The 17458-nt window shown below is 41.8% G+C and overlaps 1 protein-coding gene across 7 annotated transcripts in view; it reads left to right on the forward strand.

The window, feature by feature from the left end:
- Nucleotides 1–17458, forward strand: part of GRID2 (glutamate ionotropic receptor delta type subunit 2) — a 787745-nt gene that overhangs the window by 594397 nt on the left and 175890 nt on the right. For all 7 annotated transcript variants that reach the window (XR_014501814.1, XR_014501815.1, XM_083398274.1 and 4 more), the window contains exon 9: nt 923–1024. Coding sequence is in view for 5 of the 7 variants with exons in the window: in XM_083398274.1 (XP_083254400.1) it covers nt 923–1024 (102 nt within the window). In the remaining 2 variants the exon portion in view is untranslated. The remainder of the gene's footprint in view (nt 1–922; nt 1025–17458) is intronic.

The raw sequence follows: 17458 nt of genomic DNA on the forward strand, positions 1-17458 counted from the left end.
CCCTGTTTTAATGTTCCTCATTGGCTTTTACAGAGTCCAAAGAGGCTCTCAAAATAAGCCACAAAATTCAATGAAACAATCAGGAAAACAACAAGCCTGCAGACAGTTAAAAACTTGTAAGTAAAAACAACTATAAACAGCAGTAAAAGACCCTGAAAACCCTCAGGGAAAAAATCAATCAATTTACTCAGTCAGAGCTATTAAATTATTTTTTGTTTAACAAACACAACTCAGCTAACATTGCAGTGAAAAGGCCCACTAGTATTCAGTTTGGCCTCTCAAGGACAAAAGTACCAGTATTCTTAAAACAAAGTATTCAGACTGTGGTGGAAGAAATGGCGAGATGGGCAGTGATTTCAAGATTATAGGTGAAGCCAGAGAATATGTTCTCTCCATTCTGCCAACCTAACATGGCATTAGGATAATTAAGAAATTCTCTAGTGATTAAGGTTATCCAACCTGGTGCTCTACAAACATTGTAAATTATGACTCTCACCAGCCCCAAGCAGCATAAATAATAGTCAAGGATAAATAAATAACCCAAACCTATGCTGGAAGATGCAGTCCACCTTATCTGGAGGACACCATGTTGTCTTTGTCCTCTGTAAATAATTTGTGGACATGTTCATACAGGAGAAGTACCGGTAATCTTTTCAGTATCCTTTTCTGCTTCACTGATGATAGGAGATGGTTTTTTTGTGTATATAATAACCAAAGCATATTCTCTTTTAATCATGGATGGAAAACTTGTTGAACTACCCTTCCCATCATTCCTGACCATTTGTCATGCCGGCTAGGGTTGATGGAAGTTGGAATCCAACCACACTTCAAGGGCGATAGGTTTCCCCATCCCTACTTTAAATAGAAATAACTGCTCATATTTCATGATCAACAGACTGACACATCTTTTTCTGTGTTTCAGCTGGGCTGCTGGAATCCTGTCACTGGTCTCAACGGCTCATTAACAGACAGAAGGCTGGAGAATAACATGCGTGGGGTGGTTCTACGTGTAGTGACAGTGCTGGTAAGCAGAATCAGATTTTCCTCTTGAAATAAAAAATATAAATATATATATACTTTCTTTTGGCTCTTCACTTACAGTCCGTTGGCTACTATTTAGAAGAAAAAGCAAAGCAAAAAAACTATGACGTTATTCAACAATTTGAGCAAAATAATGTGAAACTTTTCTACTGACTGTTGTACCATCAGGCTTATATTTGTCAATTTTTGCCACCCCACAAAATAATTATTTTACCAATAGAGTTAAATTTCAGCATGGAATTAAATGCATTGTTCTGCTTCTTCCATCACCATGTGCTAAGTTATGTGAGCCATGTGCATTAGTTGGAAAGGGCAAAACAAAGTGGGCCTGTTAGCTCAAGCTCTAAATGATGCATAAGAGGCAGTCATCCACCAATTACTGCAGCAAATTGATTGCCGTTTCACACAAATTACTGCACTCAGAAAATATTAAAGATAATCTTAGGGTGAATTACATTAGTTCAGTAAAACAATCGCTACACTCTTGTCAGCCATCTTTTGCTTTTGCTTTCTGAGTATTTTGCGGCGTGTGCCAGGCACAAAGCAAGGCCTGAAAAAGATTACGATGATTAACAATGATTCGAACAGCTAAAATTTACTCTTAAGTGCTGTACACAGATTAAGAAGACGACAATCCCTGCCCACATGCTTACAGTCTGGCAAAGCAATTCAAACCACCTTTGTGGTTTGTGGCTGGGAGGAGGGGTTGGATTAGGCAGAGATGCCCCTCCACACAGCTCTGCTAGACTGCAGCTAGCCACCACCTGTGGAGTGATTCCTCTTCCACCTGTTGAACAGTGGGATCTGTGCAAGTGGCAGGCAGTGGAGAGTACCAAAATGGGGCTTACTGGCACAGGGCTGAGCTGCCTTTGGAGCCATTGCCCTCATTTAACAGCATGATGACAACTCGGCCATACTGAGTCATGTCATTAATCCATCTAATTTAACATTGTCTTGACCCGGAAGTGTCTGCGGACAGCGCTGGCTCCTGGCCTCTTAAGTGAGAAGAGCGCACAACCCTAGAATCGGACACGACTGGCCCGTATGGGCAGGGGTACCTTTACCTTTACCTTTACTCCGACTGCCAGTAATTCTCCAGAGTGGAAAATGACAGAGGCCTTTTGCATCTCTGCTGAGATGCCAGTGATTGAACCTGAGACCCTCGCCATGCAAAATGTGTCCCTTATCTGGCACTGGCAGATCACCATTTTTAGAAGACTGACAGAAACTTACTTTGCATGTTATTTGAAGCCCTTTTTAGTGGATCTTTGTTGCAGTTTGCATGTTGTTGTTGTTGTTGTTGTTGTTGTTGTTGTCATCTTCATTTTTGATATTGCACCATCTAATCCCCCGAGTCAGGAGGATTCTCAGCTGCTGTGATTGAGTTCCAGTTTTAATTGTCTGCAGATTCTCCTTCAACCAGCATTAGTAGTGACACAGCAAACAGGTCACAGGGAAACAGTTTCTGACCCACAGGACTCTCCATTCAAGACCCACAGCAGCAACCCCTTCTTTTCAATGCTTTCTGTTTTGTAAACAAGGCTCGTACCTTTTCCACTAGACTAAACTAAGTTGGAGTGAGCAACTGCAAAGTGACAAGGCTGTATTATTTGTAGTTTATGTGTTCCAGCTAATTTGATGTTCATCAAAGTAGCATCACAGTAGCAGAAGCTGGTCTTTGTACTTTGCTTGCTACAGATTCGAAATGGATTGAACATAATATCCCTGCAATGAAAATGCTCAGTGAATGTTCCCTATCAAACATAATTCAAATTAGTTTCTCGTTGTATTTTCCCCTGCTTCTATAATTTCATCTCTATTTTATCATTTCAGTTAGCTGGCCAGCATGCGTTCTTCTGGCAAACAACTATATTATGAAGATTTAGTGACTTTGATACTTATGTGCATAGGAAAAAGAAATGCACCATTACTCATGCCAATATAGGCTCATATGATCTGAGAGAGAGAGAGAGAGAGATTTAAAGTTCAGGATTTCACACATGACAGATTGGTTATTCCACCTCCATCCTCACACCTGCTGGTGTTCACCCCACAACAATTTTGTTTAGAAAACAATGAAAACACATTGCACCTGAATAGAAACCTATATTTAAAATGTGCCCATATGCATGTTCAGTTGTACAACATTATAAAATAAGAAAGCCTGGATTCAAATACCCAGTTCTTTCAACCACCTGGTCTATTGTACCAATCCCTAGGGCCATCATTTCATAGAACTGTAGAGGTGGAAGAGACTCCAAGGATCATCTAATCTAACTGCCTGCAGTGCAGGAATCTCAGCTAAAGCATCCATGACAAGATGGCCATCCAACCTCTGCCTTAAAAGCCTCTAAAAAAGGAGTGTTTACCACCTTCTAAAGGAGTACATTCCACTGTCAAACATTCTTCCTGATGCTTAATCGGAATCTTCTTTCTTATACCTTGAATCTACTGGTTAGGGTCCTACCCTCTAGAGCAGCAAAAAACAAGTTTGCTCTGTCTTCCATGTGACAGACCTTCAGATCCCCGGGTGGTCACCCATCTAGGTACTGAGAAGATTCAAACTTTCTTAGCTTCAACAAGTTGCACATCATGTTCCTTCAGGGCATAGTCCTGGGACCAAGTCATCTGTGAACTTGCCCTGTAAGTTATCCCATTACAGTCATACCTCTTGTTATGTCAGTCTCCGGTTGCGTTTTTTCAGGATATGAACGCGGCAAACCTGGAAGTGTATACTTCTGGGTTTCTCCGTGCGCACTTGCGCAGAAGCGCTCTATCGTGCCATGCGCGTGTGCAGAAAGTAGCACTCTAGTTGCGGACTTTTCGGGGTGCGAACGGCACCCCAGAACGGATCAAGTCTGTAACTAGAGGTACCACTGTATTCCTTGTCACCCATGTGTTGCAATGCCTTCTGTGTCCCATAGGGGATGGTGGCGGTAAGGAAACCTAGAGGGATGTAGGGCAGTCTTAGAAGGATAATGGGTCTACATTACCCATTTGCTGTGCCAGCAAGAACTTCCTGCTGGAGGAACAGGGCGCACCTTCCTCTGCACACTTGAAGATTTTAAGTTCAAGTCCTGCTACATGGACTTAATGCCTTTTACCAAGCATGAAATACCACTCTAACTTCCTTAGTCCTTCCCCAACTGTTCCTGTCTGTGGATCTGGGGTGTCACTTCTCCAAAAGCAGGAGTATGTCTTCTGTTCAATAATACCCAAATTATTTAGGACAGTGGCATGAATACTGTAAAGAAAAGGAAGATAACACTAGGTGAATCTCTCCACTTTAGTGTGTTATCATCTACTTGTGTGCCCACAAAGTTAAGGTGGACTGATAGTATTGCTCTTTCAGCTCTGATGAACTTTGATGACATTACACATTTAGGGCTCAGCAAAAAACAAAACTCAGGTTCTGCTTTCATGATTATGGCTTACTCATCGCGTTGCAATTGTGTGGGATGGAACCTTTATTCAACCTAAGAATAAAAATGCATTTGTCTCTCAACATATCTAGGCTGGCTTAGGAAGAGAGCATTAGTAGGCACTGGTTGCTAATTTTAGCCCACTGTATCTTTTGTTGTCTCAAATCTTTTAGTTGTTATGATGGATAATGAAGGAGGTGATGAGAAAATGTTATATAAAGTAGCAAGGAAATTTTTTAGTGTATACCATTAATTGGGAACAGTAGTTTGTTATGGGGACTTGGAATTATAGCTCTGTGAGGGGTCTCCTTGGGACGCGGGTGGCGCTGTGGGTAAAACCTCAGCGCCTAGGACTTGCCGATCGCATGGTCGGTGGTTTGAATCCCCGCGGTGGGGTGCGCTCCCGTCATTCGGTCCCAGCGCCTGCCAACCTAGCAGTTCGAAAGCACCTCCGGGTGCAGGTAGATAAATAGGGACCGCTTATCAGCGGGAAGGTAAACGGCGTTTCTGTGTGCGGCTCTGGCTCGCCAGAGCAGCGATGTCACGCTGGCCACGTGACCCAGAAGTGTCTGCGGACAGCGCTGGCTCCCGGCCTATAGAGTGAGATGAGCGCACAACCCTAGAGTCTGGCAAGACTGGCCCGTACGGGCAGGGGTACCTTTACCTTTACCTGAGGGGTCTCCTAACAATTCTCAGCATCCCTTGACAAATGACAGTTCCCAAGATTATTTGGGGGAAGTGACAATAGCTAAAATGATATGAGACTGTTTAAAATATATGGTGTGCATGTGACCCAGGTCAGTACATAGATTGTCAGCTTTCAAGAAGCAGATAGAACTGAGCCAAAACCATGAATCCATTTTTGATTTTGTGTGTGTGTTCAATGACACCCTTGAAAGTATTGCTATTTTCCCTACCATATATATATATATGGGACACTCAAACAGCTTGATTTAGCCAGCAATCTTCCTTCCTCCCCTCTCCTCACTCTTTCACTTTGAAGCATAAAGGAGAGCACTCTCATTCTGGCAAAAGTCTAGTTCTCCGTAGGAATATAGGAAACTGCCTTCTACTTAGTCAGATCATTTATCCATCTAGCTCAGTATTGTCTACACAGGAGGCAGCAGTTCTTCTGGGTTTCAAGCAGAGTGTTCTATCCCACCCCTACCTGGAGATGTGGGGGATTAAACCTGGAACCTTCTGCATTGCAAAAGAGATGATCTCTCACTGAGCTACAGCCTTTCCTTGACTTCCTTGATTTTGTAGTCCAGAAGCACATGGAGGGCCATGCCCTTCAACTGTGCTGCTCTGGTGACCTTGTGGGAAATTAAAATGACTGTATGTTTCTGCCACAGCCAAGTAAGGCCATGTCTGGGAGCCCAAACATATAGGAGTGATTCCTCTAGAGGCTACTTTGCCAAAGGCATGCTCAATCCTTTTGCTGACCCTGAGCATGAGTGCCCAGTGGCATAGCATAATAGACAAAATATGGCACATTACAGATTACATGCAAAATCTGAAAGATAGATGGGACATTATAGCTGGAATTTCCATTCCTTATAACTGCAAAATGTGTTTGATAGGGCCACCAGGGGCCAGGGTGAAATTGCTTCAGGGCTATAACTGGGCTAGAGGCAGCCAATTGTCTATACCTGATTTTGACTGGACTTAACCGTCCAGGGGTCCTTTACCTTTACCTTACTACCTGCTTTAAAGAACTGGTGTTCTTTCCAGAACTTAATGTCAGTCACTCTACTGACAATTATGTTCTGTTTTCACAGTAATGACATTTCAGTTCTGCCCGCCCTCCTGAAGCCTGTTTATATCATGCTGGTATATTTTCTATTGACTTGCTGCAAATGATCCTATATGCTAGCACACAATCATGAATTCTAACACACATTGCCTATTTCTCTTTGAAATGAAATATTCATCATAAAGCAAGGGAGGCTCATACAGCCAACCGTAAGAAAGGGGAGATGAAGTATGCAAATATATTCAGATGGCCAATAATGGCACAGGGAACCATCACACTTGTCTTTTTCTCCAGTATTGATACCATTTGCTCACTCATTTATTTCAAAGCTTTGGGTTTTTTAAAAAATAGTATTTCATTTATTTTCACAAAAAAGGCTATTGGAAGGATTCATTACAAAAAACAACTTTTTTATATTGTGACTCTTTCCCCATCCCTGCTTAATATGAAGTACTGGGTTGATTCAGATTTGCATGGTCTCTTCTATTTCTTTTTATAGCGGCAGTCCACCAGTGGGTTTTTACATTTAAAGTCCCATATTTTTCACTCTATAAGACACAACAGACCATAAGACGCACCTAGTTTTTGGAGGAGGAAAACAAGGGGGAAAAAATTATGAATCTCAGAAGTCAGAACAGCAAGAGGGATCACTGCGCAGCAAAAGCAGCAATCCCTCTTGCTGTTCTGGCTTCTGGGATAGCTGCACAGCCTGCATTCACTCCATAAGACGCACACACATTTCCCCTTACTTTTTAGGAGGGAAAAAGTGAGTCTTATAGAGCAAAAAATACGGTGAGTGATCAGTTGACCAATCAATCATCTAGCACTTGCTGGTTCCTGAGACTCTTGCACAGAATGCACTGCTCCAGCAAAGCACTTTGTATGAAAAGTACCTGGTTGGATCAATGCATTGCACATGCACTTCTTTCTGGATCAATCCATTCTTTGCAATTATCCACCAAGTGCCATTTGAAATACTAGAAGTTGGCCTATGTTCTGCTATTGGATCATTGTCTACAGTCTGCCCACATCTTTTTCTTTTAAAAAATTGGTGATTTCAGAGAAAGAAGAGGGACTTCGAAGATGGGCATACAATTTCTGTCCCCCACCCACTCTCTGTTTCTATTCACTCTCCTCACTAAACAGATCCTGGTCTCCTTTCATTTCATTCCTTCCATCTTGCTTTCTGTGGGACCAATATGGTGCAGTGATTTGGGGAGATTGGAAATTTGTACAATAAAACATCTAATCTTGCTTACAACCCTGTTCAGTGTGATGGCCTTGAACAAGGCATGATCTCACTACCTTTCTCACCTAATAGGCCTGTTGTGTTTATGTGTGTGTTGCAAGTGTGTTGTGATTATTCAAAAACAAAGTCTAATTAGGTGCCACTGTGAATTCTCACATTTGTCTCTTGCTACTCTTGTGTCTCCTTCTCTTCCTTCTATCTTAATGTAGTAGTAAGATCCTCAGGACAGATACCTGCCATACTGTTGTTCTGTAAAGTACCATTATGTTCAGGCTGTGAGTGCTGCTGTTTATGTTGTCTAAATGGCATCACCCACACAAAAGAAAAAGGGTATCAGCTGGCCCAGTGGACACCCCCCCCCCCGGGTTTTGCAGAACTACCAATACAAAATTTTAAGGAAAAAGTCTTAGTAGGGAACCCCCCAAGCAGAAAAAAATAGGGCACAGTTTCTTCAATTGCCAAAGAATATAGATAGGAAGGTGGGTGGAAAGGCGGGAGAGGGGAATTGTGTTGCAGGTCCCATTTCTACAGAAATGATAGTAATGTTCATAACAACAACCAGTACTACCACCACTACTACTACTACTACTATTTGGGAAAGCATACAATCAACTCATGTTGAAAAAAAACCCTATTTTTGAAATAATTGATGGTTACATTAGGATTTGTTGGGAATCTTTAGTTGACAGAAACTGGGTGGTGGCAAGGCAGCAGAACTTTCTGCTTTGCTTTCTGTTGTTCTCTCTGCTTCACATCTCAGTCAGAAGAAAAGAGAGCAGAACAGCTGTCTCCTAGCAAAAACCTATGAAGAAAAACTGAAATGCTAGTAATTTACAGCCTCCCTGATAAATGGGCTCATTTTATTGTTGGATGAATAAAATCATCATGAAGATTGATGCATGACAGAAGCACTTGGCTATTTGCTATTCTTTCTAGCCACACCAGGCCTTGGATTGGAACCTGTCACTAAAAATGAAATATGCTTTATGAGATTCCTGGGAGGCAGTCATTTTTAATTTAAAACAGATAACATGCAGTAAGTAATATGGGTTTTGAAATTGTTGGCACTTCTAAAAAAATCCTCAGGTAATCCTGTATCTAAACAGATCTAATTGCTTTCAGTGTAGCAGCTAACTGCGGTTAAAAACTTTTTCTAAGGCCATTTTATAGGTTGACAAGGCATTCATGGTTGAATGAATATTCTAATCTTAATCGTATGGAGCACAATCGGTCAGGGAGTTCTAGTTCATACTGGTGCCCAGTGCACGAATTACAAAGGGACAGAGGTGGGGGCTACCTTTTTCCAAGTGCTTAAAAGTAAGTTATTCACTCCTACATCAGAAAGAAAATTGTTTTAGACTGTCAGGACTCCAGAGTCCTGTAGTCACCAAGAACTCAGCTACATTTGTGAAGAAAAATGTTTTATATGTGTTATATGTAGTATATGCATTAAAACACTGACACCAGATGGCGATGTGGAGTTCCATTCTTGCAAGTGTGATTTTTCATACAACGTTTACAATGCCTAGATCCAGCCCAGGACACAGAGTCAGAGGTCACAGTGCTGCCGTATAAGGAACCAGGCTAGATTTCTGGCTCCTTGGTGATCAAGAGACCACTGAGGCTGGCAGGTAGCAGCCCAATGAACCAGATGTCTCATCTCCAGGACTCACAGGTGCCCTCACAGGCATATTTCTGTTGGTCTGAGGGACCAAGTTCTCCTACAGTCCATTGACAGAGGGAGTGCATCTAGAATGCAGGAGAAGTACCCACTGTCAGGCCAGATGGTCCACCCTTTAAGAGGCTACATTTCTCCACAAGGGGAGAGATGGGCTAGAGATAGTAGGACATAGGATGGGAGGACTGGAGACCGGGGCTCAAAAGACCTCATTCACTTCCAAGCTTGTCAGAACAAGTTGTGCACTAGGAGCTCTCCATGGTGCTGAGATAGCCTTGCCATAGGACCAGAACAGGACACAGGCAATGTTTGCCTGGAAATGCGTGGGTCCAGAAAGATTAATTTGAGGTGTGGAGTGTCGGAACTTGTGTTCGACCGAGCTACTCCTCCGGTTGAGTCCTCCGACAGTGATTCACAACCTGAGCCTTTGATGAGGCTCCAGGCATGTTACGCAGCAGCAGAAGGATGAGAAATATGAGCTACATTACCAAGAGTTTTATTTCTAACTAAGCAGACAGAAAAGAAATATACATCCTCTCTCTGTGAGAGCAGAGAGGCAAATAGATATAAAGAAACAGGAAACTAGTAATATCAACATCCGTTTCCCATGAGACTTCCAACAGTCTGGAATCTCTTTGCAATGTAAACAGAGTATCGTGACTCCAAGCACTGCACAGTGACAAGTAACAGAAACCTAACATGGAGACCATTATTAGGGAAACAATAAAGCTAAATATAATGTGACTGAAAGCTGAGAGAGACAATGACATATAGTCGGGGAAAAATATTTTGGGAGAGCACTTACCCTGGGAGTAACTGCTATCCCAGAATATGCACAAGAATCATGCAACTGTCAAGTTTCAGCCTCCGAAGCATGGAGAGGAGGATCCCAAAGCAGCAACAGTATCTGGGCCGTGGTAATGGGATCTTAGTGGCAAAATCAGGCAGAGTGGAGCATCTTTGACCTTCAACTTCTTTTTTCAAAAGCTTACTCTAGGATAGGTTCCATTAGCAGAGAACTGGGAATGAAAAGCTTGGTTGTCACCAACCGCTGCAATCATCAAATCCCTTTGAGATGTTTGCAGAAAGAGAGCTTTTCTCTTATCTTTGGGGATCCTGTACATGATCCTTGTTCCTGATCCTGAAGCAGAGATTGCTTAAAGTAGCCTTCACCAACCTGGTGCTCTCCGTATGTTTTGTAGTACAATCCCCTTTACTGCCAGACAGCATGGCCATAGTTCAAAAACATACAGAGGGCCGTCTCATGGAAGAAGTGCAGTGATGGTAGATAGCCCAATGAGCCAGTGGTCTGCATAAACTTTTCTTTGAGTCTGAAATTCACTGGGACCTGAGAGCAAAGCCAGTAATAAGAAAACAAGGTCCTGAAATACAGTTATCATTCTCATTTACTCTACTCCTGCCTTGTCTAGACATAGCCTTAATATCCACAGTTTCTTAATGGTCTTTCTTGGCCAGCTGCTTATGGGGGAAGATGCTTCATTGTGTGTGTTTGTGTTTTCCCTTTAGCCTATTATCTGTTCAGACTTTTTTTAAAAAAAATCTTCTTATTGTTAGGAGCAGAGCTTCTGTAACTAGAATATTAAATGTTTCAATTAAATTTTAGCCATTGATTCCCAACATCAAGGTAATGCATTTTGCTGTTCAATTAAAAATAACAAGCTGCTATGCCGTTCTTTGCCCAAGTGTAAACGATGGAACAGTGGTCAATAAAGCAATCAAGAAAATGAAGTATTGGTGCCTCCATATTCTTTCTGAAAGCTTGTGGGGAATAAAGTCCAGAATGATTAACACTGAAACTTGGGGAGCTAAAACTTTGGAGAAGTCAAAGAAGGTAACAAAGGCATGTAAGCTTGAAATTGGCATTTGAACAGTGGTTTGCAGATACTCTGACGTTTCTAAGTACCTCCTTTTTACTGAATGTCTGCTCCTTGTCACCTGAGAGAAAGAAGGGGTGGCAGCTCATCATTCAGTTCTCAGAGCTCACCAACACCCACCATTTTTGAAAAGGGCAAACATTAATAAATCTTAAAATCAATATGTATGCTTGCAGCTTGTGGGTTTATTTAAAACTTTTTTAAATATTAGTTTGAGGCTGCGTTTAGAGCACCACTGGGACAGAGTGCAATTATAGTGTTCAGAATTCTCCTCTGCTTCTCTTAGGCAAGCAAGGATGGGGAACCTTTCATCCTCTTGATGTTGTTGGGCTCCAACTGCCACCAGCTCTACCCAGCATGGCCAATGCTTATGGCTGATGGGACTTAGAAAGTATACTTGGAGAGAAGGAACACGTAGGCTGCATTTGGACATCACACTATGGTTCGGAATGCTGAAAATGAGCCTGGGCAAACCTTGGCTCGTGTGCTCTCCATTCCCCTCTCTGCCTCTAGTGTGGCTGTAAGAAAATGTTTGGAAGCTTTCACATCCATTTTAGATTAAACACATTTTGCCATGTAATCTGGGTAATTAAACTGTGGTTAATGTTAAATATGGTATGCTTGAAATGGGTCAATTCAAACCATAAATTGTGGGACTGCTTTTTTAAAAAAACAAACCACGGTTAACATTAACACTCTTAAACTATTGTTTACTGAAAATAAGGGGGCAGTTTCCATTCTCAGAGGCATTGCATAAGAAGGAAAGGGCAAGCAAGAGCACAATACTTGTCACACTAAATTGTGATTTAGCATGATGGCATACAATCATTGTGGGCTGTTTGATATCTGGTCCACTGGAGTAACAGAATGAGATCCTCAAGTGAAATGTCCCATTTAAAACCAACACTGAGAGCTACCATTTGTGAATTGTTACCTATATTAACAAAATCAAAGGAGCAGAGTTCTGTGTGGGGTAGTGAGTAGGTGTTAGCTGTATTTCCTAGCAGAAAAGAAGGTTGTACTCTGTTGCAGAGCTTATCTTAATGGATTAGAATATCAATATTAAAATAACATATCCCGGTATGATCAGAAAAATATAAAGGATAGTCAAAGAGGTCATTTAATATGCTCTGTGAATACTAACAGTCAGTCTAATTACCTGATCTCACCACTTCTTTCAACAGGAGCACAGAAGGTCATGCATTTGCAGATCAAACTTTACTGTGTGCTCTGGACCCCTGTAGATTCCATTTCCATTTCTTACCAATCAACATTCTCCCTCTCTCTTTCTGCTCTTTTATTTGTGTTTGGCAGAATGTTCAAAAGATGTTTTCCTTTTTAAAGGGAGACATCCATTTGCAACGAGATAAGTATCGACTTAAAGAACACAACAAAAAAACAGACAATTTGCTATAGTTTAAAAGAGATGAGAGCTCAAGAATTTGTAGGGAAAGCAGAAGGTGGATTTATTTTATCACCCAACAAAAACGTGGGATCCGGTGTTTTGTGGTGACACAAAGTAGGCATTGGTTGGCATGGAAATGTCAGGGTGAATAGAAAAGTCTTCATCATATTCCAGAAATATAGAACAGAAACCACATGCTTTGTTTCCAAAAGGAGGCTGTTCCACATGGTGGGTTCCATCACATCAGTGGCAGACAGTCTGGTGGGCTGCGCTGCGCTGTTCGCCTGACCTCCCTCCAGCTGAGTTGCTGCTGCAGATCAGGATGGACAGGGAGAGGGACGAGACTGTGCTGAGGCTGGCATGGTGCACATGTGTGGCAGAGCCAGTACAGTGGTCCTGCTGCTGTGTTTGTACCATGCTGACCTCATCCGTCCTCCTCCACCCTGGTATCCAGCAACAACACAGCCAGAGGGAGGTCAGGTGAGTGGTGCAGCTCCACCATGCTTTCAGCTACTGCATTACCCAAAAGCTATCCTTTTTCCTTTGGAAATACCAGGGACTAAACCCTGGGACTTTCTGCATTCAAAACATGTGCTGTACTAATGAGCTCTATCCCTTTTGTGCTCCTCCATTGTGCTTTTTAGAACAATGATGTTAGAAACAATGGCACCCTGTGATGCTGGGGAAATTAGGAAACCTGACTTGAGAGGAAAGTAGAGAAAGGAGCTCAAGGACCACTTTGCTTACAGAAAAGAAGTTTGTTTGCAGATTGATATGCCGATCTTCAGCACAAGCTCTCGAATAAATCAAAGTAAAATCAAAACATGAACAATACAGTCACAAACATGAATGAATGCAGCAGAGCAACAAACATACATTAAAAGCTAGCAAAAATAAAATAAAAGTAACAGATTAAAGCCAGCTAGTTGATGTGGTAGAAGACCTGGGCGAATAGAATGGACTTTTCTTGGTGCTGGAAGGACATTACAGCCCCAGCCTTCCTGGGAATGTATTTTTCTAGAAAAGAGATGCTGGACCTCACCATAAATGCCTTCCTTGTTCTCTTAGAATGGCAATGGCACCCACCTGAGAGGTGCTGGAACTGTGTTCTGGCTGGAAAAAATCCCTGCATATATGTACAGGGTGAGACATCTAAGATGGGCCTCTCTTCAGTCAACATAAATGAGAAGACTTGGAATGGAGCTCAGAAGCTCTTAGCATTAGCTCCCTTCCTTGTCCCATGCTGCTTTGCTCAGTGCTGCTGTGCTAGAGCATCTTGTCTTACAACAGCACATCAAGCACAATGGCAGCCTGGTGGGTGAGAAGAGGTTAAAGCAGGGTTTTCTGAGGCTGCAGGGTGCTGGATTAAGACCAGCATTACCAGAATGGAAACAGTGCCCCCTTCCATACACACACAATATGTGAATTAGCATTAAGAGAGCTCTTTATTTTGATCAGGAAATGTCTTATGAAACTCTCTTTCCTGAGGCCCTTCCTCTTCATCTCCAGATATATCTTGCAGGGAACAGAGAAGGTGATAACGCCTCTGATTTCTCAGCAGGGAGCCGGTGAACGACAATCAGCAGAAATCACTTCTGCACATTCCCTATAATTTGATGAGAGTGTTTGTGAAACCATTTAGCAAACTCATGTTACCCTAACTGAACTCATGCCCTGAGTAATGAAGTGTCAGTATATTCTTGGGTCTCATAAAAGGCCAAAGGGGGGGAAATCCCTCCTCAACTGTCGCTTTGAGTTCTCTCTTCTTTTCCAGCTGTGTGGTCTCACTAGCCATTAACAGATAGGTTCACTTTTTATTCTGATCATCATCAAACATTAGCTAGAAATAAAATAATTGCCCTTTTATCTCCAGGAGAAAGACGAAAAAGATTTTTGGGTTTCGATCTGCATCTGTTATTTGTTGAAATATACCCCTGGGGATTAACAATTACATTGGATTGCAAATTGTCATAAAGACAGTTTCCATGGTTTCGGTGAGAAGCTAAAATCTCCCAGCTGAGATTTCCAGAGGGGTGGCCGCATTTGCCTGTTGCAGCAGAACCGAGCAAGACTCTTGTGGCAACTTGAAGACTTAACACATTTATTATTGCCACAGGAGTCCTGCTTCCTCAAATGCATGAAGTTTTATTCCTAGGGGAGTGGCAGTAAGCAGTGAGGTCAGATGGAAAGACAGTGCAAAGAAACTAACAAATAAAGGTTCTGACAGATAGATGTATGTATGCAAAATAAGCCTAGTGGTATTAACTCTTCATAACAGAAGTATGTTTTCTTAATCATCAAACATGTTTGACATGTTAATTAAAACCTGTAGTCCAGTTGAGAAGCATTTTCTAGTAGCCTAGTTACTAGGGGCCTTTTTATACCAGCCTCGGGCTGGCTACACCATTGACAAAATCAAGATGTAATTCTTTCGATAATTACCGAAGGATAAGAAAGTACTGTTTATGTATACAACGACAGCAGCAAGAATGTTATTTGCCCGGGGATGGAAAGAAGAAAGAGCCCCATCGAAAGAAGAATGGATAATGAAGATGGTAGACAATGTGGAGATGGAAAGGCTGACCGGGAAGATCAGGCACCAAGGGGTTAACAAATTTAATAGAGAATGGCATAACTTAATAGAATATATTAAAGAACACTGTAAAATTCTAAAAATGTTAGGATTTAAAACAACAAAGGATAAAAATGAAGTATAATAATTTGGATAAATGCAATTAGATGCAGTTAAAAAAGGAAGATGAATTTTGGAAGCCAAGTGGTGGAAAGTCCAGGGGTTCAGGGAACCCCATAGGTACTGATATGGACTATGGTTTAATGTAAACAAGTGTGTGTGTGTGTAAAAATTTGATTTTTTTTCTTTTTGAAACTTTAAAATATCTTTTTAAAAGACAAAATCAAGATGTAAAGCTTTTCCCAGGGTAAAATACTGCAGTGATGCCTTAGTCACTTGCCTGAGGCTTTATCCCTGCCACCTTGGTACCTTTTAAAAGTCAAGCACCATAGTAGGGGACGAATCGTGTGCATCTATCCCACCAGAGGTTACCCCGTCCCTGCCAGGTATTTATTATTGGCTCCATGTCCAGGTGTTGGTGCTGATGGAGGCCTGCCAAAGACAAGACCTTAACAGGGAGAAAGGGGACTACTTGGGGGGGGGGGGGGACATGGTCTGGCACTGAGTTATGTCCCCTCCAGCAACTCATCATTATCACCAGCTCAAGATTCATTGGTGAGTTGAATGCTGACAGAAGTTCTCCACAAAAGTTGTGTGGCTTACAAGAACTAGTCATAGTCCAAAGGCTGAAAAAGTCCAAGTATAGCTATTGTTTTCATGCTCAGTAAAAATATTAATATCTTGCAATGTTTGTGGGGTCAGTAAAAATATTAATATCTTGCAATGTTTCTTAGAGTAGGAAGAGACCCCAAAGGTCCTCTGATCCAACCCTCTGCAATGCAGGAATCTCAACTAAAGCATCCCAGAGACATGGCCATCCAACCTCTGCTTAAAAACCTCCAGTGAAGGAGGGTCTACCACCTTCTGAGGGAGTCCGTTCCACTGTCAAACAGCTCTTACTGTCAGAAAGTTCTCCCTTATATTTAGTTGGAATCTCCTTTCTTGTAACTTGAATCGATTGGTTCAGGTCCTACTCTGAAGCAGGAGAAAACGAGCTTGCTCCATCTTCCATGTGACACCCCTATAGATATTTGAAGATGGCTCTCATATCTCCTCTCAGTCTCCTCCTTTCCAGGCTAAACTTACCCAAATCCTTCAACCATTCCTCATAAAGCTTGGTTTCCAGATCCTCTATCATCCTGGGAGCCCTCCTATGCACACACTCCAGGTGGTAATATCCTCCTTAAATGGTGGTACCCAGAAATGGACACAGTATTCCAGGTGTGGTCTGACCAAGGCAGAACAAAGTCGTTCTATGATTTCCATTAATCTCAACACTGTACTTCCATTGATGCAGCCCAATGGTCTACTAAGACCCCTAGATCCTTTTCACATGTACTGCGGCCAAGCTATGTGTCCACCTTATGTCAGTGCAGCTGGTTATTTCTGCCTAATTGTAGAACTTGTTAGTTTTGGCCCAGTTCTCCAATCTGTTAAAATAATCTTGAATCCTGATTCTGTCTTCTGTGGCATTAGCTATTCTTCCCAGTTTGGTGTCATCTGCAAATTTGATGGGTGTTGCACCAATTCCTTAAGCCAAGTTGTTATTAAAGATGTTGAACAACGGACCCAGTACAGAACCCTGTGGCACCCCATTTGTCACATTTTTCCAGAATGATGAGGAACCATTAGTGAGCACTCCTTAGGCTTGGTCAGTCAATCAGCTACAAATCCACCTACAGTTATCTATCCAGCCCACATTTTACCAGCTTCTTCATAAGATATCATGGAGGACTTTGTCAAAAGCCTTTCTGAAATCAAATTCCTGTTGTCTGTGTCTCACACAATGGAAACCAGTCTGAACTTCCTTACTTGCCAGCTGTTGCACATTCATTAATGAAATCTTAGAATCTAATACAAAGCTGCTTGCATGCTTCAAACTGTCTTATAAATCTGATGAACAATTAGCATGCACTTTTGACTAACAAAATTCTAATTCTGAATTATGAGTCACTATTACCTAATAAACCTGACAACTGATGTGAATAAATCCATCCTGATATATGAAACATCGTCTCTTAAACCACCCATTTTCCCCTTCCAAAGAGATCAAGGAAACACTGCATAATATATTTGGATTGATAAACTACAAAGATGTGCGTGCGTGTAAGATCTCATTTACTCTAGCTGATCAGATTTATTGCATGGGGAATCTGACACCTTAATGTCTATCACTAATTTATTATTTGCTTTTCTTTAATAAGCACATAGGTTTTCAGTGGCGTAATATTTCTGATATTTTTATTTTTGCATGTGGCAGGGAGTAGTCGCTGAGGAAAACTGAAATGATTCTCCCTTTTCATTTCTAATAACCTATTTT

This window comes from Podarcis tiliguerta, assembly GCF_965153285.1.
Source record: "Podarcis tiliguerta genome assembly, chromosome: 9".
Classification (NCBI taxonomy): Eukaryota; Metazoa; Chordata; class Lepidosauria; order Squamata; family Lacertidae; genus Podarcis; species Podarcis tiliguerta.